Here is a 24,288-nt window from a genome sequence, read left to right as displayed (position 1 = left end):
CGCCCGCTCTCAGCGGCCCGCTCAGCAGGAACAAGGCTCCAGCCCAACTCGGGCAGGTTCGCGAGGCGGCGGCGGCAGCGGCCGCGATAGCTTCTCCGAGCCCCGCGCCCGACCCCAGAGCGCGGAAGCCCAGGTCCGAGCGCCCCCGCCGGCGCCGCCCGGAAGTGCGGGGGCGGGGCCGCGGCGTGGGGGCGGGGAACAGGAAAGCGATGGGGCGTGGCCTCGAGAGTGGGACAGGGCTACGGCGTGGGCGGGGCCGCGTCCGCCAAGGTGGGGTGAGATCCGAACGCTGTTTGCGGACTTCCACGCGCGCGTGCGTCAGATCCTAGTGCCAGAGGATAGTACCACTGGGAGGGACCCTAGGTCTGCAGCCATCAAAGAGCGCTGGGCTGGCGCACCGACTGGACGGGCGCCCCGATCCCTGAATGTTCACCGGCCTTCCACCCCTGAGCAACCGGGTGAGGGCAGGGTGACCTGAGGCAGGGTCTTCCTGCCTGGTCGGCTCTGAACCGGAGCCTTTCGCCCATCGCTGCGCACCGCAGGGCAGAGACAGATGTCCCAGGGATTGTAGTGTCGGTAGGCAGAACCAGGCTTATCAGGAGCTGAACTGGTGGTGATGTGCAGCCCCTCACTTTCTTACTACCGCTGTCTCCAGCTGCCCAGGTGGACCCTGAGAAGGTGGGCTGGGGGTCTGCTCTAAGCAGTAGGGACCCAAACTGGACCAGGGCATATAGCAGGCATCCAATAAATGCTGGCTGCCACCTGGGCAGGAGCCAGTCTCCAGAGCTGTGGGCTGGGGCTGGCCAAGACCCTACTGAGATGCATGTCCTTCCTCCTTGATTTCTCTCAGGCACCATCCAGGATCCAGTCCAGGGCTTTCCTTCCCACCCCTGCCCAATGGTCACACTATCCCAGGCCAGCCCGAGAGGTAAGGCTTTGCATGTCCTGACCCCATAGGCCAATCCATGTAACCCATCTTCCACAGGCTGCAGAAGACAAGGGCCACTGCTCCAGGCACCCAAGGGCAAAAGAGACACACAGCCCTACCTTGTAGCAGCCCTTACACCCTACTCTGGCCAGCGCCACCTTGCCAGAACCAGCACTGCTTATGATTTGGTTTTGTTTTTTTTTCTTTGTCTTTTTGAGACAGGCTCTGACTATGCAGTTCAGGCTGGACTTGAGCTCACTTTGTAGCCCAGGCTGGCCTCAGACTTGCAATGATCCTCCTGCCTCAGCCTCCCAAGTGCTGGGATTACAGGTGTGTGCCACCATGCCGTGGCTCACTAGCACTGCTTATGATTTAAGGGCCCTGCCCAGGACTCAGTCTCTATCAGCTGCTCCCCAAAGAAAAGGAAATGTGCACCAGGAATCAATGTTCCTGAACACCTCATGTACCACGTCATGACAGCCCATGACTCTATCCTCACACCTTGGGTAGCCTCCCTTTTACAGACAGGAGGGTCACCTCCTGCTGCCCAGGGTTCCCAGCACCCCTTCCATCTGACACCTTAGTGACTACCCTCCCCTGGAGTGCCCTCTGTTTTAAGCCTCCCAGGGATCCCTGGTGCCTACATTCTTTCAGGACTCTTCTTGGTGGTATTTCTCCCATATCACCTACCCTTGATGTATCTGGTCACTTGCTCCATTATGATGCCCCTCCAAGTCACTTCTAATGTCACCATCACCATCTAATGTCACCATCTATTGCCGGACGTTGCTCACCCTTGATGTCCAGCCCTTCATCCTTCATATCTCCCAGGCAAGTGCAAGTCCTCGGTTGGGGCTCCAGAGCTAGCAGCTCACCTCCTACCCAGCTGTATACCAGTGGCACTTGCCTGGGGTGAGCCTCTCCAGGGACTCAGTATAGCACTGGATGCCCAGGGTTGCTTGTGGAGGAAAGGAACAGCATCTCCTGGGCATCCCGGTCTGCCTTGCAGCAGGGGTTAGGGTGATGTATGAAGCCAGTATGAGTCCCACCAGATCCTAGCAGCAGGTATCACACTCACCTATGTCCATTAAGAACAGCCCCAAGTCCCAAAGTTCTGGTGCTGAGACTTCTTTGCAGCCCTCCCCCAACCCATTCAGCCTCAGAGCATTAGAAGAGATAGTGGGTGGCCCCTGAGTGGGTAGTAGGTAGCCCTCAGCACAAAGGGCCTCCATAAGATGAAGGAGGGCTGGAGAGAAAGCAGAACCCTTAGGCATTAGCCTTTGGGCTACCTCCCCACTCCCAATCTCTGGCCCAAATGCTTGCCTTGGTTCTGCAGAGCTGCTGCCATGGCCAGGCCAGGCTCTTGGGGTCAAGTCCATGTCCATCCTTCTCCTGGCCCAGGGTGGTGGGTGTCCCCAAGTTCTGGGACCAGAACAGGACCCTCCAGCCTCTGTCTTCTCCAGGCCTCTGCCCTGTAGGGACAGGAAGGGAGTCAGGAAGCCTGGAGGAAATGTGCAACCCTGCTCAGGTGTGTTGTAGTGTAGGTGTGGGGGAAGTGTCCAAGTTGGGAGGAGAGTTTTGCAGGACCAGAGGAAGAAGCTCAGGAGGCTTCCACCCAGGCCCAGAGTAGAGAGAAATTGAAGAAAAGAGAGCAGGCAGGGAGGGCAGCACTCAGTGGGAGGAAGAAGGCTTGCTTGCTTCTGAGATTGGAGATTGCACCTTTCTTCCACTACACAGGGTCCTTTAAGATGTAAAAGCCCTTCAGTAGGAGCAGGAATTTGCTACCAAAGGCTTTGATTTGATTAACTTCTGTGACGTTTATTCAGGCTTTCTTCTCAAGAACCAAAGGAAAAATTTAAGAGCAGAAATGAAATCATTTTCTTCAATCCAGACATAAAAAGAATACTTTGAAATAAAGTGAGCTTTGAAGCCTTACATGTATTTGTCCACTTGATTCTGGAAGACCACTTATAAAAAGTGATACAAAGGAAATCATCCAGGAGGCACCCTGCCATGTGCTAAGCAGGGTACAGCAGGCAATACACATGCAGAAAACCACAGAAGAGGGCTAGCTACAGAGAAGGAACAACATCGTTCATGCACCAGCTCAGGAAGGTAAACATGAGGAAGGACAGTTCTGAGCCCAGATTTTGGAGGAGGGAAATCCTAGGCCCAGCTACTTCTTGTCTGTCCATTCCCTGCCCCCTCTGCCTAGTCTACAGGCGTGGGAGGTAAGGGTAGCAGGAGGTATGGGAAGGCAGGACTTAGAGGTTTCACATAGCTTTCTTTGCAGTTCTACAGTTGGGCAGCAGTCTGAACCCAGAACAGTTCAAAATGTTCACGAGGGAGGATTTGAGTGGTCTAGATCTGGTGAGTGAGGATAGGATAACCCTGCCAGCCCATAAGTCAGCCTCTGACTCCCCTCTCATCCCTAAGTCTTTGTTCTCCATCAGTTCTGAGCTAGGAAAGGCCAACAGGCTCCTTGGTGCCCACGTTCTTTTGGGACTCTTCCTGGTAGGACTTCCCCCATACCACATGGAAGCAGCACCACAGAGACATCAGCAAGGCCCCACATAGGTGCCAGCTTCTGTGAAAACAGAATACATGCCTATAGAGGACTATGAGCCTATGCCAGAGTACTTTACAGGTCCTGTGGAGAGCTACATTATGAATGGGTCCCTTTTACTTCTTTATGTTTCAGGGATGTTCTGTAGCCCTCACATGGAAGCCACAGGCCTCTCTGGCAACCACCATCTTCCCACCAGTGTCAGTATAACACGAGTGACACAGCAGCAAATGTGAAGAATGTGGGGCAGAGCTGACCCATGGCAGCATCCAGCAGTGTGGCAGCCCTATTCTGTGACTGCCACATCACCCCCATTGGCCTGGGGATTGTAAGAAGGTGCAGACACCTTCCTGAGAGATACTTTGGGATCAGTTGGAAGTCTAGTGCCCTTGGAGCAAGGGAACTCTGCTCACTCTCAGCAGGGGCCTCTCTGAGCCCCAAGTCTGTGTCTGGTGTACCCCTTGATAGGTCCTGCTTCCTCTTGGCCTCACTCCTGTGTACCAAGTGTGTCTTCAGGCTGCCATTCTGTGTTACTCTTGCTGTTTGGAGTTCTCTCAACCCTCTTGCCACTGAAGTTGTCTCAATGCCAACCCAAGGAATTGGAGGCATGAGCAAGGCTTTGTCTCAAACAACTCTATGTCAGCCAAGGTGAATGCTTCATAGATAATGCCTGACATGACTGCCACTATACCAATGGGTGGCCCTGATGGCTCTTACTCCCAGGACAGATCTCAACTAGTTCTCCCTTTCTGGGGTAAGGAAGACCACTCACGGAGGGCCATACAGTGAGTCATTCAGCCTTGCTGGTATGGGTTCTTCAGATCAGGTGCTGTGGTCACTGCATTCCCCCTCTGGATTAGTGTCTAGGGTTACTGTCTGTTCTGGGCACTAGTTGGCTGGTATATGTGTGTCCTCCAGGGGGACCACTCACATCCATGTCCCCTGCACCCAACACACCTGTCACAGCACCCTTGTCCCTGCCAACCCCCAGCAGTCATGAGCCAGGCCCCCATGTATCTCAGGGGTAGAACACTTGTCTAGTATATGTGGAGCCCTAGTTCTATCCCCAGTACTGAAACAAACAAAGCCAGATCCCCAAGGTTAACAGGAAAGCAGTGACAATTGGTCAGCCCACAAGGGTTGGGCTGAGCCAACTCTCTACTGTGATGGCCCCACAGCTCCCTCCCAGGGTACCATCCACACCCTCCAACTAAGACCTGGCCCCTGCTGTGCTAAAGGGGAGTCCTCCTCACACTGTCTTTAAAAGGTTTTGACCCTAGGGAAATGTCTTTGTCCAGGAGCTGGGGTAAGGTGGGGCACCAAGAAACAGTTAAGTAGGGTCAGGGCCAACAGGTGGGCATGAATAGCACTAGGTCCAGGATAGCATTTGTCCACTACCCCAGCCCCAGTGGCCTAGGAAGAAGAAGGGAAGAGTAGCCTGCCTCCATTCTAGCATCTCTTCAACTCAGGAACCTCAGATGTGCCAGGGCTGGCCTGCAACCCTGGAGACTTGAGTGGCTTCCTGTCTGGATGAGCCAGGGACCTCTCCAAGCCAGAGTATGCCTGTTGTCCAAGAGAGGGTCCTGATCTGCTTCACAGCCTCAGAGAACCATTTGCTACTTTCCAGGAACAGGCGAGGGCAGTTGGATGGAGCACATGGCCAGCCGGGCTGTGGCTCAGGTATGGTGTCTGAGCCATGTCTCTAGAAGAGGCAAAGGCCTGCTGGCCTGCCCCAACTCCATCATCATCTTCCAGAAAAGGTGATATCCTTGTGTGTGTGTGTGTGTGTGTGTGTGTGTGTGTGTGCGCGCGCGTGCATGTCGGGGGGTATATCTTGAGGGCCTCAGCAAGAAAAGCCACATCTCCCTGCAGGCCACTTCCTGTTTTCCTCTTGGGGACACCTGCCCCCCTACTGCACGTACCTGTGCTTTCCCATTGCTCCTTCCATTGGGTATGTAGCCCCATCCTGACAGCTTCATCCCCACAACTTCTCTAGGTAGTAGATACCCTTGGTTGGTTATCATTTTTCCTTACTCCTGACTCATCTCAGTGATCTCCCCAAAATCTCCACAGTCCCGAAACCCAATAGCCATCACTCAGTGGCCAGGGGACATCTTGACAGGGAGGTGAGGAATATGGTGCCCAGGTAGGTCAGCTGCCCACATCCCTCCCTCTGCCATCTTCCACACTGCTGTCTTGAGATGTCTTTCTCCGCTGCCTAGGAGCCCAGTGGCAGTGAGGCCAAGTTCTAAGTATGCGATTATGTATGCTGGGGTCCCTTTGGCCCCTTTGTTGCTGCAGAATCTGTCGTGGCAAACAAAAGTGCACTGGATTAGCCACAGTGGATTAAAAGATTTGCTTCTCAGAGCTTACCTAATAACCTAACAATCACATCGACAGCAGCTTTGAACCCCCAGGACGTGCCTGCCAGACCAGCTGAGAACCAAAGGCCTCTGTGGGCAGTAGGACCGTGGTCAATGGTCACACACACAGCCCTGGGCCACCTTACATCCAGCTCTCCCCACAGCTAGGCCTGTGTTCATGGGCCCCTCAGTGCAGAAGTTGGGGAAGGGACTGGACACTAGTAGAAAGTGAATGCTCAAGTGGGGGTCTAGGCACAGCCAGAATGCCTTTCAGAGGGTGTGGCTATCAGGTACCAGGCCTTGCCTGTGCCTGGCTGGGCCCCCTGGATGAATCCATGCATATCATACACAGCAGCAACAACATGAGCAACAGGAAGGGTAGCCACAGCGGGCAGGGAACACACCGGGCCCACTGCTGTGGTGCTCAGCCCCTCCGCTGTCACCCCACAGCACATACTTCTGCCCCACACATGCACACGCACACATGTGCATGCGCACGCACACACACACAAGCATGCCTTCCTTTGATCTCCAAAGGGGACCCCATTGACAGGCTCTTAATCGCAGCTGCTAGCAGGGCCTGTGCTCTGATGTCCCGAGTAATGGGATTTGGTGTTTCTGATCCATCTGGGCTGGCCGCTCCCTGATTATAGGTGGACATTTTTTTCTTTCTATCGCTTCTTTTTCTTTTTTTTTATCCTTGAAAACAACAAAAAAGCTCCTTAAACCATGCCGACTTGACACGGCTTTTCACGGAGCCCAGGGATGTTGGCCAGGACACAGAGGGCCCAGGCCAGTCAGGGGTCTTTGATGCCGCCTCTGTGTGAAATCTGACATGGGAGACATACCAGGGCGGTTTTCGGGTCTGTGGGGCGCTGGGGTTCATTCCACCTCATGCTCTTTCCTTTGTCTCTTCCCCTGACCCTTCCTTGGATCATGTTGGGACAGGGTCCGAGGGTGAGGGTGTGGGTGGGTGTGTGTGTGTGCATGCACCTGAGGGTGGGGTGGGCCCTAGGCAGAGCCGCAGCCACGAGAACAATGGGCTGCAAGGACTACATAGTCCACCTGTCCCCCTGTCCATCCTTATGTCCACCCGCCTGGCTTACCTCACCTGCCTGGCTCCGTGTGCCTGCTCGCGCCCCACCATCCCGCTGTCCGCCATGATGGGCTTGGCCGTCCGTCGGAGCACTTTCAGCCACTCCAGGAAGCCGGTCCCTGCTCTTGGCCACTGTGTGGCTGGGAGGCAGAAGCGTGACTCTAGGCTGCAGCTCGGGTTCCCGCCGCCGATTGGCTGAGGCAGGGACCAGATGACGGGCCTCAGAACCTTATGGTAGCCATGGCAACCAGCCCCTTTAGACACCGCCACCCCCGAGCCACTCCTGACTGCTGAGGGAACAGGCGGCACCGCCAGTGGGCCCGTGCCAAGGTCCTCACCGAGAGGTGATTGGGTGTGGCTGTATAGTAGATGCTCCCACACCAGCTATGAAGCATTTTCATGTGTGTTCACTTATATTGGATGTTAAGGGGGTTTCTGTCCCTCTCATAGCCTGTCCCAGGCCCCTCTGTGCCCTGCTTGACCCCCTGGCAAAGGTACAAGTGACCTTGCAGTCCCTTTGGAGCCCCTACTGAGAGAAGGACTTCAGGTCAGGCTTGCCCCAGGGGCTGAAGTCCAGGCCCAGTCTGGCAAGAAAACAATGAGTAGGTGGGGGCATTGGGAAGAAAAAGGAGTGAGAACTCCCCACCCAAGGTAAGCAAAGCCAAGCTCCTCCCTTACCTCAGATGGCAAAATGCCTGCAGCTTCATCTCTGCTCACAAACTACACCACTCACTCCGGCCACTGCCTGTTGAACACATGGATCTGCTCTGAGGATTTCCCCCTGGATAGCCATCTAAGGGCCTGGGAAGGCCCAGCTTCCTAAGGACCTTGTGTACTGGCAGAATTCTGGGAACCCAGTCCACATTCTGTAACACATCTGACTTTGCACCTGCTCTCCCCTTGGATGCAGCGCCCTCTTGCGCACAAATAACGCCTCTCCACCCTCAGTCCTCAATGAGGCAAGAGCAGATGTGTCCCCCTCCATGGACTGACCATCCTGGGCATTTAAGGATATCAGCACCCTTGAAGCCATCTCCGTCACAGCCAGGAGCAGCCTGGGCTGTCCAATGTCCCCAGGAGCAACACTGCCAGGTCAAGGGCCCTCTGAAGACCTTGAGAGAGCCCTGGAAACCCATATCCCTCCTCTAGGCTACCTCCTGGCCCAGGCCCTGGATCATAGCTGCAGAGAATACAGCAGAGCTCAGGGCTGAGGTGTGACACTCAGGCTCCTGGGAAGGGGTTAGAGCTGCAGCTGGCCCTGGGGGGCCAAGCAGCCACTGAAGTCCCTACCAAGGCCAGAGGGACTGGGGTGAATCTCCATAGGTCCAGGAGGTTTTCATATCCAGGGAAGCAGCCTGAGAGGTGGGCTGGTCGCACAGAACTAGGCTTGGGATGAGCCCAGCCACAGGCGGTTTGGAGCTATGGCTGATCTCAGAGCCACCGGGCTCAGGCTGCCTGAGTAGCCCTCTGGACTTGGCTCTAGATTTCCTCATTATCACCCTGGTCCCAGTCTGAGCTTCCCCTTCACAAGATGGAGCCCTAGCCTCGAAGTGACTCCCCTTGCTATGCTGGAAGCCACCAGCAGACAGTCCAGTCCAAGAGTGATGCATGGATAAAGATGCTGCCCAGGGTCAGTTGATGGTGTGGTCAGGGAGAAGAGACCATTCTGGGACATGGGGTGAGCTTGAGGATGCTGGGGTGTGCCATGTTAGAGGAAGCTGGAATGTTATAGGCCCAGGCCTCAAGTGAGGATGGTTGAGGGACTGAAGAAAGCCTAGGAGTCCACACAGCTTAGCCCCATCTGGAACCAGTGGAAAGCTACAGTTGTCAGTAGGTGTGGTGATGGTACAGGTGAAGGGAGGCCAACAAAGAACATGGGTGTGAGCCTGGCAGTGGCAGGCTAAGCAGGAGCCACGGTACCCAGGTAACCCAGTAGGAGCTGCCTGCTCTTCCCACCACCATCCAGCCACTGAGCACCTGAGCAGGGTTCAACAGGTAGGTGAGACCAGCAAGGTGAGAATTTGGGCACAGGATTCCAACTGGGTCACAAGCTGCCTCACAGCCACCCCATCCCACAATGGGTATGGCCCTTCCTGGCCCTGGTTATCTCATCTCAGATTGGACAATGTCAACTCTTCCCAAGTTTCTACTGCTTATACCTAAGGAACTCATCATACCCAGCTATAGCAGCAGTAACAGTCTACCCTTACTTCTACCTTCTCCTCCACAGCCCAGGTACAGCCCCCTCAACACTAAGGCTAACCTTGGGCTGTTGTCATGAACACACATGGCTTCAGCCAATCCTTGGTATACAGTCAGTTGGGGGAAATCTCTTGGTCCCTGAGCTGCTCAGACCCAGCTGAATAGGGCAAGGTGTGGGCCAGCACAGGGCAGCTCTGCCTTTTGTAGGTGTGACCTTGATCGGTGCAGGCTCCCCACACAGGATGTATAGTTCCCAGCACAAAGTGAGTACCTAACATAGCTCAGATGGCCAGACCTGGCCAGGGCCTACAGGGTATAGAAGTAACACATAGAGAGCAGGGAAATACAGAGAAATACAGACCACCCTCCTCACAGCTGGTGCCCAGTCCCATGTATAAACACATGTGGCCATGAACCTGTATCTGTGTGCATGTGTGTGACTGAGCGTATACATTCCCTGCATTCCCACATCTTAGAGGCAGAATGTTAGGGCAGATAGACAGCCTATTGCAGACTTGGATTACTGCTTTATTTCTGGTGTCAGGGGGTAGATCTGTCATTCCCTGAGGACCATCATCATTTTCTGATCAAGGGCATTTGTGAGAATTTGATGAAACTGATGTGGTCTCCCTCAGAAAAGGGCTATTTTGCCAGGGGCCTCCCCGCAAAAAGGACTATTTTGCTAGTGGTGCAGGCCTGAAATCCCAGCACTTGAGAGGCTAAGGTGGGAGGATTACTGTGAATTTAAGGCAAGCCTGAAATACATAAAGAAACCCTGTCTCAAAAAAATAGAAGAAAAGAAAAGAAAAGAAAAGAAAAGAAAAGAAAAGAAAAGAAAAGAAAAGAAAAAGAAAAGAAAAAGAAAAAAAAAAGAAAAAAAGAGCTATTTCTGGATTCATGTCCAAAGGCACATCCAGAGTCTGCCTCAAACCACCTCAGGCTCCAGGGGAGATAATCAGCAGTAACTTTCTGAGGTCACAGGACTCCTACCAGCAGCCATACCAACGGCCACCAGGTGCCCATCTAGAATCACAACCCAAGAGTCAGCAACAGAAGGATGTACACCCCAGACACATCAACTGCATAGAATCCTCCCAGTGGAAAAACAAACATCAAACTGAACCTCAGTCTCCACACACATGGAGATGGCAGCTGGAGCCAGAGTGTGCATACTCCCCACACTGGATCTCTGTCAGGCTGGGAACAACTGGGCCAGGACCTCTGGACAGAACTCTAGTCCTCCAACCAAAGGAACACACATACTGCCTGGCTCAGACTTTACTTGCTCCCAGACCCACAGGGACAATAAATGCTATGTGGTGTTTGCCCCAGTCTGGGCAAGGCCTCTGCTTAGTACCAGGCCTCTAGAGGATCCTGGGACAACAGTGCCCCCAGGAGCTGTGTAGCCAACATACAAGAACCAAGATTCACCCACTGCCCACAGGCAGCCCTCATGGCCTTCCCAGTTTCTGTGTCCACAGTGATAAAAGACCCAGTGAGAAAGCCTGAGCCTGGTGGTCAGGCACTGAAGAGGCTGTTTGGTCACTTCCCGCTGGCTCTCTTCTGCACCACCACAGGCTCTGACAGTGCCTGTTGCTGAAGCCGCTCAATCAGCTCCTCCACGTAGATCTTGAAGAGGGGGACAGGGTCCTGAAGGGAGAGGGTCCTAGTGAGGCTCACAGTGCCCAATAGCAGCTGGGGCTCCAGGGAAAATGGGGACCAGCTGGTATTGGTCAGACATCTCAGCAAAGGGGGCAGAGTAGGACCTGGGCCCCTCAGCCTTGGGCATGAGACTGGTCACCAGGTTTGTCAACCTGGAAGGCAAAGCCGGTCCACAAGGTGAGGCCTCCCCTTTCTTGGGGACACAGATGCCATGTGCCTGCCTCTAGCTTCTTGTCTTTTTTTGTGGTTGTATTTTTTCCGGTACCAAGAATTAAACTCACGACCTCGCGCTTGCCAGGCAGGCGCTGTGTCGCTGAGCTAAATCCTCAGCACCCCCTAGCTTCTCTGTGGTTACAGATAAACTGAGCAGACAGAATAGAAGCAGCCAACTGCTATGCCACAGGTAGGCTCCCTTCCCTAGCAGCTACTGGCTCCAAACCCTTCTAGAGAATAAGACACAAAAGAAAGACCCTGGGGATTCCAGGCAGCCAAGTAAACAGAGTCAAAAATCTTGCTCTACTGCCAAGTATGGTGGTACACACCTATAATTCCAGCATTCAGGAGACTGAGGCAGGAGGATCACTGTGACTTTGAGGCTAGCAGGGCTACACAGTGAGTTTAAGGCCACACTGAATTACATAGCAAGACTTTGTCTCAAAGAAAGAAAAAAAGAATCTTGCTCTTTCCCCTGAAAGTCTAGGGACAGGAGACAGAAGGAACCTTATCCAGGTAGGTATGGGGCTGCATGCACAGCAGCAGATACAGATGCTTCAGCGGGTATGACACCTGCTTATCCAGGCTCTCTACCTACCCCTAGAAAGGCAGCAACAGCTGGCACGCACAAATGCTCACCTTCTCCTCCAGGAGCCTCTGCTTCTCCACAGCCTCCTCTAGTGTAAGGCCTACCCACTCAGCCTCCTCCTCTGGGATGACAAACTCCTGGGCAGGAAAACAGAAGGCACAGTGAGGCCAAGCCTCACCAGGCACCGTGGGCAGCACAGTGGACAGGGGAAGCCCTCACCTTGTACTTGTGGTAGATGGCCATCCTCTGCTCAGGGTTATCTGGGTGCAGCTGGGGGTCTTGCCGGGCAAGTCTCAGCAGCATTCCTCGCTTCAGGTCCATCCCAAACTTGGAGCATAGGTCCTCCTTCGGCGTCTGCAGGAGGTTCACTTGGGGCCAGGTGCTGATGGTAGGGCTCCACCCACCCTGCCAATCACCCCTCAGCTAGACCAGAGCAGCCCAGGCATGGTGGGCAACACCAGCACCCAGGTGGATCAGGACAGAGGATAAGCTCAGGAGTCAGAAGCAGGTGGCCATACTTATTCATACTCACTCAGCCACCAACCTGAGGGACTCCTGTGGGCAGAAAGCCCCACTGGGGTTGCTCAGAAAGGGGAATGATCTTATCTATGCTTTGCCAGTGACTCTCCAGACACAAGCTCCAATGTGGCACTGCTCTGCAGTACTGCTCTGGCCAATATGACTGACCACAGGACCCTCTCATACATTAGCCCCACTTGCCTTGAGGATATAGAAGTCAAACCCATAGGCCTCATCAATGAGATCGAGGGTCCGCATGGTTACAGTCACAGAGAACTTCTTGTCCAGGATTTCACTGTAGAGCTCACGCTGAAACAGCTGTGGCTTCCACACCTTCTTCACCCTGTTTGAGAGCTAAGAGCACAACACAAATCCCATGAGTTCTACCCTATCTCACTACAGATGGTGCAGGGCCCAAAGCATCTTTCTGGCGGGGCCAGGCTGGTGGGGACTCCAGTGCCTTCACCCTTTCAGGAAAAAGGTAGCCTGGGAGGCCTCAAAAATACAAGTCTCCTCATATAAGGCTCAGACTCTCACCATAAGCAAACATGAGGTGCAGGTTCTGCTCCTTCTAAACTGTTTTTAAGTCTTTTTTTTTTTTTCTTTTTTTCTGAGACTGGGTCTCACTATGGAGTTCAAACTGGTCTTGAGCTCACTTTGTAGCCTAGGCTGGTCTCGAACTCGCAACAATCCTCCTGCCTCAGCCTCCCGAGTGCTGGGATTACAGGCATGCACCACCACGCCCAGCTTAAGTCTGTTTTCTGAATTTTTTCTTTTTTTTCTTTTGAGACAGGGTCTCACTATGTAGCTCAAGTTGGCCTTGAACTTTGCTGATGCTGCTGCCTCAGCCTCCCCAGTGCAGGGATTACAGGTGTGCATCACCATGCCCAGCAGTCTTCCTGATTCTAATAAGGACCAAAGTGGGCACCCTGTCACAAGACACTTCAGCTACATCAAGCTGGTAGGTGAGCACCGACCTCACCTCACCCGCTCCTCAGCTCGAAAGTCTCACCCTAGCTTTACTTTTTGACTGCTACAGCCGTCCTTCCCACGCCTTTGCCTGTGCTGTTTCCCCAGAGGCTGGGCCACCCCATTTTAGAATACCTCTGGTTTTGCCTGTGAAGTTTACCAGATCTGTACCGCTTCACTTGTTAGTATGCTCTTTCGGTACATCTGCGACCAGCAGACCAACAGCGAACAGGTCCGCACCCACCTTGTCGTTGTTGGCATATCTGTAGCCCAGGATCCAGCCCTCGCCACCCCAGAGCCCCTTCTGGGACTCCGGAGGATAGTAAATAGGGATGGGCACGTCTTCCACACGCTCCCGTTGCCCGTTCTTGGGGTTGATCTTGAACTTGGCCCCGTGAGGCCGGTAGTGGACGGGGGTAGGTGTCTGTGTGTCCTCCAGAGAGCGCAGGAAATGCGCCGGAAGGCGCGAGCAGATGCCTTCCTGGCGCTGCAGCCGCTTCCACAAGTGGACCGGGAACTTGTGCAGAGGCATTGCACAGCGCCGCTTCAGCTCTCACCTGAGGTTGGACCCAGAGATCTAGGCCGGCGGAACCGGAACTGTACCCGGTGCCCGGACCTCCGTTCGCCTGTGACTGGCTACCAGGCCTGCTCATCTACCTTCGTCCCGCCCCCTTTCCGGGCTTTAGGGACCATGGAGGACGTCTTGTGGAACTAATGGGTTCAAAACATCACTGGAAAAGTGCGGCCCAGGCATTTCCAGAGAGGACGGCGAAGGGTTGGATATCCTGAGTCCCTCCTCTCCCACCATCCCAGGAAAGAGCAGAAAAATGTAAAAACTAATCAGACATGAAAAAAACCAGTAGAGGGCTGGGGATGTAGCTCAGCGGCATAAGCGCTTGCTTGGCAAGCCTAAGGTCGTGAGTTCGATTCCCGGTACCAAAAAAAAAAAAAAAAAAAAGAAAAAATCAGTAGAATATTAAAATTCACCAATAACATAAAAATGCCTGCCAGGCATGGGGTGCACGTGTGTACTCTCAGTACTCTAGAGGCTGAGGCAGGAGGATCTCCGTGAGTTTGAGGCTAACCTGACCTACAGTTGGTTAAAGGTCAGCCCGCATTACCAAGCCAGTCTCTCAAAAAAAAAAAAAAACAAACCCGGGCGTCAAGGCGCATGCTTGTAATCCTCGAAGATTGCCATGAGTTCCAGGCCAGCCTGGACTACAAAGTGAGTTCAAGGTCAGAACTACATAGTGAGATCCTGTCTCCAAAAAAAAAAAAAAAAACAAAAAAAGTCTTAATGTCTGTGTTTTACGCCCTTCAAAAATAAAAAACCACCGTATGTACATTTACTCTTTCAGAGGCTGAAGAATGTTTTGGTGGCTAAGTGTGTATGGCTGGGGCTGTGGGAGGCTGGATGGTGGCCCTGGGCCTCAGCAGCACCAGCTTCCCAGCCCCTGGGGAAGATGGGCAGTCAGCCGGAGTCACCTGAGCCGGAAAGCTGAGCCAGCTCTCCAGAGGCACTTTTCTGAGTCTCATTTGGTCCAGTGCAGGGAGGGGGGGACAGCCACCACTTGGGCTCCTAAGACCTACTCAGAAGGATGCTTGCCAGGCAAGGGCCCAAGGAGCCTGGGGTTGCAGGGGTCAGGGGGAATCATACATTCGGAACAGTTGACCAGCCCCCTCCCCAGGAGGATTTTCCCAAGATGAGAGCAAGAGGGTAGGGCAAGGCCCTGTATCCTCCGGGGGGGCCATTCGTTACCGGTAACCTTGGTCTCTTCCACTGCAACTGCAGCAGCACGAGGTCCCCATGGGGGCACTCAGGCACACAGGATCAGGGATGCCAGGATCACTAGACTGCCAGTCTCAGGGACTCACGCCTCGTTGGCCCTGTGGGTCTCACATCACAATCTCACAGGGGAACAGGGCAATAGGAAACTTTTGCCTCCAGCCTCCAGCCTCTAATCACCTCCAGGCCAGCAGAGTGTAAGGCCCTGCTCACATATCTTGTCTGTGATCTCCAGGGGCCACTGCAAGAGCCACTGAGACGTGCTGAGGACCCTGTTGAGGATGTCAACAGCAGACAGCAGACATAGGGGAGTAGGTCCTGTGTGTTTGTGTGTTTGTGTATGTGTGCACTGGAGAGATGTTCTTTTCCTCTGGAGGAGGAAGCAAAGAGTCTCAGGGCAATTTTATTCAGTTGGAAACCAATCTAGGCAGGGCTGGACGGGGCTGCTCTTCCTTGGTCCTACTCCTGGCTGAAGAAGTTATCAGTAGCAGATGTCCTGGAGCTGGCCAAATCACGTCACAGTGTATAGCTCATCCCGGTCGTTCTTGCAGATTTGATAGTGGCAGGGCAACTTCTGTGAGCAAGACCAGGGCTCAGCCTGCTCATCCTGTGGTGGTAGCAGTAAGGCTGCGCTCCCAGCCAGGAGTACGTGCCAGATACTGTGTGCATAGTAATAGTTGTCGCTGGTCGTCAGAGATGTATAGATGGTGATGCCCATAGAAGCCATAGCGATGCCAGGCAGGAGATAGAAGACCCAACGCTGCCACGAGGTGGGATAACATTGGCGCCGGTGCCCACAGCGGTACACCTGAAGCAAATAGCCATGCTAGTGTTGGTGCACGTAGGGGTTATAAAGAGCCTGCCCAGATCTGGGCAGCAGGTTTTTTTTGGAGGGGGCTACCAGGAATCAAACTCAGGACCTTGTGCTTGCCAGGCAGGTGCTTGTGCCACTGAGCTATATCCCCAGCAAGGTCTGGGCAGCAGAACCATGAAGATGGATAACTTGCAGAGGACACCAGGGCATAATAAGGCCACTGGTCCTCAGACCCAGACCTTTGGCATGTCTGGGTCTCTAGGGGTGGGGTGGTGGGAGGGACAACTCCAGCAGCTCTCAGCAGATGTGGGGCTTTGAGGCCCCAGACCTGCTGACTGAAGGGGCCTTCTCCCAGAGTCTGAACACGAACACACCTGCCTGCCCAAGTCCTTACCCACATGGAAGCCATGATCACGAAGGCAAAGAGGCAGGGCCCCAACAGGTTCCAGATGCCCCTGCGATTCAGCTGCAAGGACATGGCGATGACCAGCGTGCCCAGGAGAAACAGGACCTAGAGAAGACACAGGGATGACTCTGGGGTCATAAGAGTTTTGGATTAGGGTCACCTGTGGCAGCACAAGACCCGCTAGAAACAAGCAGTATGACTTGGTCATACTGGTCATCCTGCCATACCTCACAACCTCTCAAAAGCTCTGTTCACCTCTTTTGGAGCTGATGGCAGAACTGGCCTTACTCTGCTGGCTGGGAGAAAACTGCCCCCTCTTTTGGGTCTTGCATGGCATCCACAGGTAAATGCAGCTTTGACATGTTTTTATTTTTATTATTATTATTATTTTTTGTCTTTTTGAGACAGGGTCTCATTATGCAGTTTAGGCTGGCCTTGAGCTCACTTTGTAGCCCAGGCTGGTCTTGAACTCGCAACGATCCTCCTGCCTCAGCCTCCCAAGTGCTAGGATTACAGGCGTGTGCCATCACACCTAGCTTTATTTTTAATTATTATTAATATTATTATTATAAGAGGGTAAGACAGGGTCTCACTATGTAGTTCAGGCTGGTCTTAAACTCAGTATGTAACCCAGACTGGCTTGCAACTCAATCCTCCTATCTCAGTCTCCCAAGTACTAGGATTATAGCCATGTCCCACCACATCCAGTGGCCTTCACATTTCTAAGGCACAGACTTGGCCAGCCAGACACCCTGGGGACAAGGAGATGGTGCTTCTTCCTAAGGCTAGACACAAACTGGACAGCTTCAAATGGCAACTTTATGCCCACACATTCCCCTGCCCCTGTACCCCTGGGTTTGTAGAGTCTCCCATCAGGATAGCCTCAGTTTCCCTCGATTCATGGCCCCATATTCACTCCAGCTGGATCCCAATACCTTGTCCTCCCCCACCCATGTTCCCTGACCATGGGGTTCTCATGGATGTCCCTCAGGGCAGCTCCAGACCTGCAGTTCTCAGAGCAGAAACAGAGAACACAGAGTTCACAGGCACCAGAGATGTGTCTCCATTGGCCAGGCCCAGCTGCAGCAAAACATCCCGTGTTCTGACACCAAAGAACCCCATAGCATGACTGGCTTTCTCAGGGAGGCACGGCCTGGTGTGGGCTCCTATCTGCACAGACCTTGAGCTGGAAGATCTTTTTTTTTTTTTTTTAAATAGGGTCTGCTACATAGTTCAGGGTGCTCTTGAACTCACTACATATTCCATTCTGGCCTTGAATTTGTAGTGATGCTCCTGCCTCACCCTCCCAAGTGCTGGGTTACAGGGATGTGCCACCACACCTGGCCAGAGCTAGGAGGTCTTGCAAAAAACCCTGCCTACTACCTTCCATCCTGGTGTCTTCTGTAGCTGGCACTTTTCCCTAGCAGGTCCCTGCAACTTCTTAGGAGGGTGACTGATCACTAGGTGAGACTTGAACCCAAAGCTTTTTCTGTCTTCTCCCTCCTACTGCTTACATGTGCCATGTCAGAGGGCCTTTCCTCCCCCATAACCCAGTCCCCACATCAGAGGTCACTCACATGTTTCAGAACTGTCTTCAGTCGGGCCATGGAGAGGATGGTAACCCAGGCAGACACCCCAGAACCCAGAAAGTCACAGTATTGGAGTGTATCATAGCTGAGGATGCACAGTACAGCTTCTCCTGGCTGGTCACAGGCATGGTAGAACTGCAAGATGGGGCAGTAAGCAGCATCATGGACCTCCTCCCAACCCTAGGGAACCCCAAGATGTGAGTTGGTCCTACCGTGGAGAAGAACATGGTGTAGAGGTAGACGGAGGCCTCCATCAGGAAGGCACGGTGCACAGATACAGCAATGGGAGCCAGGAACATGAGGTTGCTGAGGGTGAGCAGAAGGGTAGCCACCCTCTGCTGGGCCACTGTCTGGGCTGTACTGTTGTCGGTGCAGCTCCACCCACGCCAGCCTGGAGGGCACAGAACACCCAGGGGCCTGGGGTAGGCAGCTGGAGCCAAGGTCCTAATGGGGGGCTTCTGAACTTTGGGTCCTCTCCGTCATCCAGGAGCAGGCTGGGTAGATGTAGAGGTAAGTATGGGACAAGTATAGACAAGTGTTGACAGGTATGGTAGGTGGGGACAGGTATAGACAAAAATAAGACATAGACAGGTGTGGGCAGATATGCGTAGGTATGGGCAATTTGGACATGTATGAACAGTTATGTACATGTATAGGCAGACGTGGGCATGCAGACACGATGGTCAGCAGGTGGCATGGGAGGCCAAGGTCAGGAAGCAGTACTACCCTGGAGATAGTGCAGCCTCTGTGCTTGGGCAGCAGATTATGGACGCATGGGAGGAGTGCCCTCCTCCCTATCTTGCTCTAAAAGGGTGCTCTCTACATCCCTGCTGGGCTTCTACAGGAAAAGGCACAGGATTGGGATGTTGATGGCAGAAGAGACTACATCTAGGTGTGCAGAGTTCCAGTTCTCACCTGCTTTGCAGTTGCAGCCCGCATACAGGTACCCATATCTTCGGAGCAGGAGGCACTGGCCATAGGGTCCACAATCATTCAAACAAGGGACCAGGTGTATAGTGGTCTGCACACGAACCACGGCCTGATTACAGTCCCTGTAAGGGTGGGAGGCACAGTACAGCTGACTGCAGCCTCTGCTGGCCAATCTACTATCAGGGCTTTCTGCAGGCTTATGGACGCATGAACCCCAAACTGAGCACCCCAGGCAGGCTCTGAGAGCCCAGGATTCGATGACAGCCCAGAAGTGACCTTTCTCCTTACCAGGGCTGCTGTGGGAGGGTGACCAAGTACAGGAGAATCATTCCTGACATATGAATAACAACTGATCCCTCACTGCTAGCAGGAAAGCTCAGGCAGGCTATGGTCCTGAACACAATGATTTAGCCGGTTGTTGGTTGCTAGGACCTCATTGGTGGGCCCCAGGTTTACATACTCAGAACTCTCAGGGCACATGAGCTGCAGGGAGAGGTACCAGTTGTCCGTCTCTGGGTAAGGGATGGTGAGGTTGGTTGTGTTAGATGAGGCACTCAGAGACAAGGGGTAGCCCTGAAAAAAAGCTGCACAGAGCAGGAAGTCCTGTTAGCAAGACCAGAGGGCCTGGTCAGAGCCACTCTCCAGATACCACCTGCCTACCATACCTGTAGTACAGTTAAGTGAAGTATTGAAGTTCAGAAAGGGTGAAGCAGCATTCACGCAGGCCAGTACCAAGGTGTCATTTGTGATCTCAGTCTGGAAGGGGAAGCAATACACAGTTGGCCTCTTGGCCCCCAAGAGCCAGCATACCATCTGCCCTGCCTGTCAGCTGTCATGTCGGCTGCCTTTCTCCAGGGCTCCTGTGTGCACAGGGCTTACTTCAGGCCTGGGCACTTGACCCAAGCTGTCTCCACAGCCTGTTTCCTCAGGCACACTCCTAGGACCTGCTGACGAAGATAGGGCTGCCCTAGAGGTGCAGCTTCCTAACCTGTCACAGGGCCCTTATGCTGCCTACACCTGCTACCATCACTCTGTTGCCTGAATGGCTTCCCTGCCTTGGTATCCAGGCTAAAGTGTACAAAGTGCCCTGAGCCAAGCCCATGCCACTTGCAGATAGCCCTCTGGGTGCAAGGATACTACCTTGTTGGACCTCAGGGAGATAGTGAGGGAGCCCCCACTGTCCATGCCTGTATTGAGGCGGAGCCGCAGCACAGAGGGTTTGTCTGAGTACACCAAGACCCCATCCAAGGGCTGGAAGTGTACAGACAGAACATCCACATCCTCCCTCAAGACTGAGTAGCTCAGCAGGCAGAATGGGCCACTGCCCATCCCACCACTCCGGCTCAGGTCCTGGTTGGCAGGGCTTGGGGACAGCTGGCTTGCAGAGGCATCATAGCTCTGGTTTGTGCTGTTTTGAACAAGGCGCTGGAAGGTCATGCTCTGTGGCCAGCAGGCTGTCAAAAGGACAAACGGCTCAGCTGGAGGAAAGTCTTGGGGTCAAGAGAAGAGACAGAGTCACTCCCACCCACCTTCCTCCATGTAGCCCACCTGTGAGGGCAGCCTTAGCACTAAAGGCCACTGACACGTGGGGCCCTCCCAGGTTCTCAGCCATCACTTGCAGCCATTTCCTCCAGGGTGGTGAGGGCAGTAGCAGACGGCAGGACAGGATGGGGTCAGTGCAAGTCAGCACCTTCTGGAAGCTGTTTGGCAGGGTAGTCGCACCCACCGTGAGACGTACTGGGCAGCCCAGAGTCACATTGGATACACAGCCCTGTAGCTCCAGCCGAAGCTCCTGGGTGTACTCGGGAACAAAGATCCTGGGGCGAGGTGGTACAGCCTCGCTCAGGCTCTGTACTTCCTCTAATCCACCTGGGCAGGGCATCTGTTCCCATTTCCCAGTACAACTCCAAGGCACAAGACCAGGCTGGGGACAGTAGCACCACCCACTCCAAACTGGAAGGCTGAGGTCACAGGGCAGACCCAGTTCTCTTTTAGGACCCACTCACTTGAGGTAGCTGGGATGGGTGGCTAGGATCTGTGGAAGGGGTACATCAGGCTCCAGAATGGCGACCTCAACCACTCGCATAACCAGCATGTCAGGCTGGAAGATATAAGCACAGGAGGGACCAAAGCCCTAGGAAGACAACAAAATTCAAGGGTATCAGAGAATGCAGGGTACAGAGGTTAGGGAATAGGCTCAGGGGAACTGAGGCTCATCTAGGGTGGGGTGGCTAAGCCCAGGGCAAGGTCTACTTCAAAGACGGTGGACAATAGGTCACCCATGCACCAAGGAAACTGCTCCCATCCTGGAGGTCAACACCCCTCACCTTTACCTCGATCTTCTGAGAAGAGGGGGGCAGATGGGCGACTACAAACCAGTCCCCAGGGGCTGGGTGGGACACATTGACAGTCGTGTTGCCCAGCAGTATGGTACTCAGCAGTGCCCTGACATGGAAGGAGGGCTGCACCACGGTCTCATCAGGGAAGCTGGTGCCCAGTGGATTGATGACAGGAGGGGCGCCATAGTGGAAATGCCTGGAGGAGGGAGAGTTAGGCAGGAGCTGCAGTTAGGTAGAGGCCTTGGCCAGGCTGGGGTGCTGTAGGCAGGAGGCTTGCACTTACACGGTGATCTCTACATCAGTGCATGAGGAGCCACCATCCAAGGACATGTGTAGCTGCCAGTGCAACAGCACAGTGTCTGGGGGCACACGGAAGTGGAAGAGTCTGGCGCTGCCATACCAGCTGTAGAAGGACAGCTTCTGTGGGGCCTGTGAGAAATGTTCAGACACCAGCCTGGTTTCTGCAGGGAGAGAATGTTATCAGCCAGTGCAGGGCACCCTCCTGGGGGTGGGGCACAGACAGGGAAAACAAGGTGCCCAGAGAGAGGAAGTCAAGTCCTGGGGGTCATCCAGAGCACCTGTCAGGACAACTTTGATGTTAGCAAACATCTAACTTTCCCTGAGGAACATGCTCCTGATTAGAGACAAAGTCTCTGCTGTCCTCCAGCCCCTTGAGGTTGTCTGACAGCTGGAAATTTCCCCCTAGGCTTCATTCTTCTGCCTCCCCTCCCCCAGGACGCCAGCCCAAATGCCAGGTGCTTGGCCTCACACTGGGTGGATGGCCTCTAGCTATGTACAGGACACATGCCCAAGCTTGGTGGTAGAGGACAAAGCAAGGGCCCATAGCCCCTAACGAGGGCTCCCCATAGTACCAGGCCTTGTAGTAGCTCTCAGCCTCCACACCAGCCCTAGTGCCAGTCAGGCCTTGTGCCCATATGACCCTTCCCCCCTCTAGGCCCCAGTGTCCTCATGGGTAGCCTGAGGTGCATGTCTCTCTGAGGTTAATGAGTGGTAAAGTGCTTCCAGTGTTTGGTCTCATTCCGAGTGTCCCCCACCTAGGAAGCCTCCCTCTGGGAGAATGACTGGCCCACGCCCTCCCAGGGGAGAGGAAGGAGCCAGGTGAACAGCTGCCTCTCCTGCCAGCCTCGTGCCTCCTCCACAGAGGAACCCAGAGAAAAGATAATAGCCTGCTGGCAAAACTAGCAGCTTCAAAGAAACCTGGATGGGGGCTGGGCTCCACCCACAACAGGTTCCAAGTGCCTGCTGGCCACAAGATCTCACCTACCAGGTTGTGGCCTGACTCGGGAGCTTCTACAGGCCCTTGGGTGATACAGGGCCTACATGATAATATAAACAGAAAAAAAAAAAAGGAAGTTCTGGGAACTGAGCCAAGACAGCCTCCTACTCCTAGGACAGTGGGATCTTAACAGAGGCAGCTTACCAGATACACACCCAGGGGCAAGGAAAGGAGATCACCCTGTAAGCACAGCGCTCCTAAACTGCTAGAGACAAAGCAACCCCCCCACCCCCACTGGTCCCCCAGCCAACCTGAGGACACTTGGCGCCCAGGGCATGGCTATGATGATGTTTCAACAGATAACACAGGAGATAAGAAACCAGCCTAAGGTCCCAAACCCTACATGGCCTCTCGAAGCTTCCCAAGACTCCCACAATGTTATCTTGGTGAACAAATTTTAGGATGTTAGCAAGATGGTTAAGTCCCATTATCACATCAGGAAGTCCAGTCCCACACATCCCTGCCCACCCCACAACCCAGGAACACAGGTTGGGTATGGAGGGGAAATGGAAAGTCCTAGGAGCTTGAGTTCTGGCTCCCTCCCTACCTCACACCTTCCAAACCAGGACAGATGTCTGCTGGACACCCTGCCAACCCAAAGATCCCAGCTAGGGCCACAGAGCTGCTTGCCTTCTCCTCAGCAGCCAAGGACTGAGAGGTTAGCCTAGCCCATGAGGCCCCCACCCAGCCTGACAAGGGTGTTCCATACACATCTTGCTCACCAGTGACCTCCCACCCAGTCCTGACCCCAGGGAGAAAAAGGAGAAATAGGGTGTCTTTGTCCAATGGAACAATTTAATCAGGAGCATGTTCCTCAGGGAAAACTGCCTTTCATTTCAAGTGGTGCCAAGCTCACAAACCAGGAGGCTAGAACCTTCAAAAGAAATAGGAGCTTGGCAGCAGGGAGTGGTGGTGCACACCTGTAATCCCAGCACTCAGGAGGCTGAGGCAGGAAGATCATTGTGAGTTTGAGACTAGCCTGGGCTAAAAAGTGAGCTCAAGGCCAGCCTGAACTGCACAGTGAGACTCCGTCCCAAAAAGACAAAAAAAAAGAAAAAAGAAATAGGAGCTTGGAGGAGCAATATTTCAGAGAAAGCCTGGAGCAGGGAAAGGAAAGGGAGTCAGCCCAGAAGCACTGGATGAGCTGCTTTGTGGGGGGGGCGGGGGGTGCCGCATGGTGGCCAGGAACATGGGGACCCTTGAGGCCAGCTTGCACACCCCAGGGAGTTCCAGGCCACAGGGGTGAGGGGAAGGCAGTCATGAGGCCCTGGCTGTTTGTATCCAGTCCTGATCCAAGCAGAACCTAGAGCGGTAGCACACCCTGGTCTAGCCCTCGGTCTCACGGGTCTTCAGTTAGAAGGGAACACTCAGGAAGCAGAAATGCAGAAGGAGGCAGGCAAGTTCTGCACCTGGTCCTCCCTGGCTGGTCTGCCTCCTCTGCCTCCAACAAGGCCAATGACACTGGACTGGGGGACACAGTGGGAGGTGTGCAAACATTCCCACGGTCCTCTGCTCTAGAGTCTAAGCAACTTTCTCCCTTGTCCACCACTCCACAAGAGCAAACTGAGGCCCCGGACGCCCACTGTCCCACTGCTCTTCCCAGCGGGCCAGCCAGCTAGGGTCTCAGGCTGAGTCTCTCCATTCCCCATCTGGCATGTGACAGTCAGCTCCCGACGCCAACACGCCGGGAAAAGGAGAGTGAGGAGCTCACGCTCCCAAGGGGCCAAGCTGGCCGGATCCGGCCGGGTGACGCAAGAGGAGGTGCAGATGCCGGTTCTGCCCAGGCGCTGCGTGGGGGCCACATGGGGGTCTCGGTCCCCGCCGGTGCCAGGTGAGCGCACAGGTGCCCCCAGGTGAGTCACAATGGGCCCCGCCCGGGCTCTCCCCTGCCGCCCGCGCCCCCCAATGGCCGGCGCCGAGGGCCCGCCCTCGCTCACCGGTCCTCCTGTTGTAGCCGGCGGTGGCGGGCAGGGGTTGCGCGAGCTGGAGCAGGAGCAGCAGCAGCGGCCCCGCCACCGCT

At 54.3% G+C, this 24,288-nt stretch overlaps 2 protein-coding genes and 1 long non-coding RNA gene across 4 annotated transcripts; all 3 read right to left on the bottom strand.

The window, feature by feature from the left end:
* Positions 1 to 2,252: 2,252 nt before the first annotated feature.
* On the bottom strand, positions 2,253 to 9,923 carry LOC106149303. Its single transcript, XR_001235380.1, has 3 exons — positions 7,632 to 9,923; positions 6,964 to 7,148; positions 2,253 to 2,400 (listed from the first exon to the last, which is right to left on the bottom strand). It is a non-coding gene; the product is annotated as an uncharacterized LOC106149303 (long non-coding RNA).
* Positions 9,924 to 10,418: 495 nt separating this feature from the next.
* On the bottom strand, positions 10,419 to 13,911 carry Mrpl28 (mitochondrial ribosomal protein L28). 2 transcript variants are annotated; one of them, XM_005391654.2, is made up of 5 exons: positions 13,352 to 13,911; positions 12,340 to 12,492; positions 11,839 to 12,024; positions 11,670 to 11,756; positions 10,419 to 10,805 (listed from the first exon to the last, which is right to left on the bottom strand). In XM_005391654.2, the coding sequence occupies exons 1-5, from the start codon at positions 13,637 to 13,639 to the stop codon at positions 10,698 to 10,700; spliced, it is 822 nt and encodes a 273-aa protein (XP_005391711.1). In that variant the 5' UTR covers positions 13,640 to 13,911; the 3' UTR covers positions 10,419 to 10,697. The 2 variants fall into 2 exon arrangements, with proteins under 2 accessions (XP_005391711.1, XP_005391712.1); XM_005391655.2 differs by having other exon boundaries at positions 11,839 to 11,973; positions 13,352 to 13,905.
* Positions 13,912 to 15,276: 1,365 nt separating this feature from the next.
* Positions 15,277 to 24,277, bottom strand: Tmem8a (transmembrane protein 8A; the record flags this gene model as incomplete). The annotated part of the gene is given in 13 exon segments (XM_013517743.1): positions 15,277 to 15,701; positions 16,102 to 16,218; positions 17,691 to 17,837; positions 17,915 to 18,093; positions 18,618 to 18,754; positions 19,093 to 19,216; positions 19,298 to 19,388; positions 19,773 to 20,086; positions 20,181 to 20,449; positions 20,639 to 20,766; positions 20,960 to 21,167; positions 21,255 to 21,432; positions 24,206 to 24,277. Coding segments are annotated over 13 exon segments (2,261 nt in total), but the record flags the coding sequence as incomplete, so codon positions are not given.
* Between the last annotated feature and the right edge of the window lie 11 nt (positions 24,278 to 24,288).

Source organism: Chinchilla lanigera, unplaced genomic scaffold (assembly GCF_000276665.1).
Source record: "Chinchilla lanigera isolate Chin_1 unplaced genomic scaffold, ChiLan1.0 scaffold00041, whole genome shotgun sequence".
NCBI lineage: Eukaryota > Metazoa > Chordata > Mammalia > Rodentia > Chinchillidae > Chinchilla > Chinchilla lanigera.
This window is presented reverse-complemented; position numbering and strand designations above follow the sequence as displayed.

What these genes read in the sequence shown, in the direction of transcription:
- Mrpl28 (XM_005391654.2), bottom strand. Translation starts at nt 13,639, where the DNA reads ATGCCTCTGCACAAGTTCCCGGTCCACTTGTGGAAGCGGCTGCAGCGC. An exon ending in TTGACTTCTATATCCTCAAG is followed by an intron (nt 12,025 to 12,339) that starts GCAAGTGGGGCT and finishes GGTGATTGGCAG; the next exon opens with GGTGGGTGGAGCCCTACCAT. An exon ending in AGAGGCTCCTGGAGGAGAAG is followed by an intron (nt 10,806 to 11,669) that starts GTGAGCATTTGT and finishes CTCTCCCTTCAG; the next exon opens with GACCCTGTCCCCCTCTTCAA.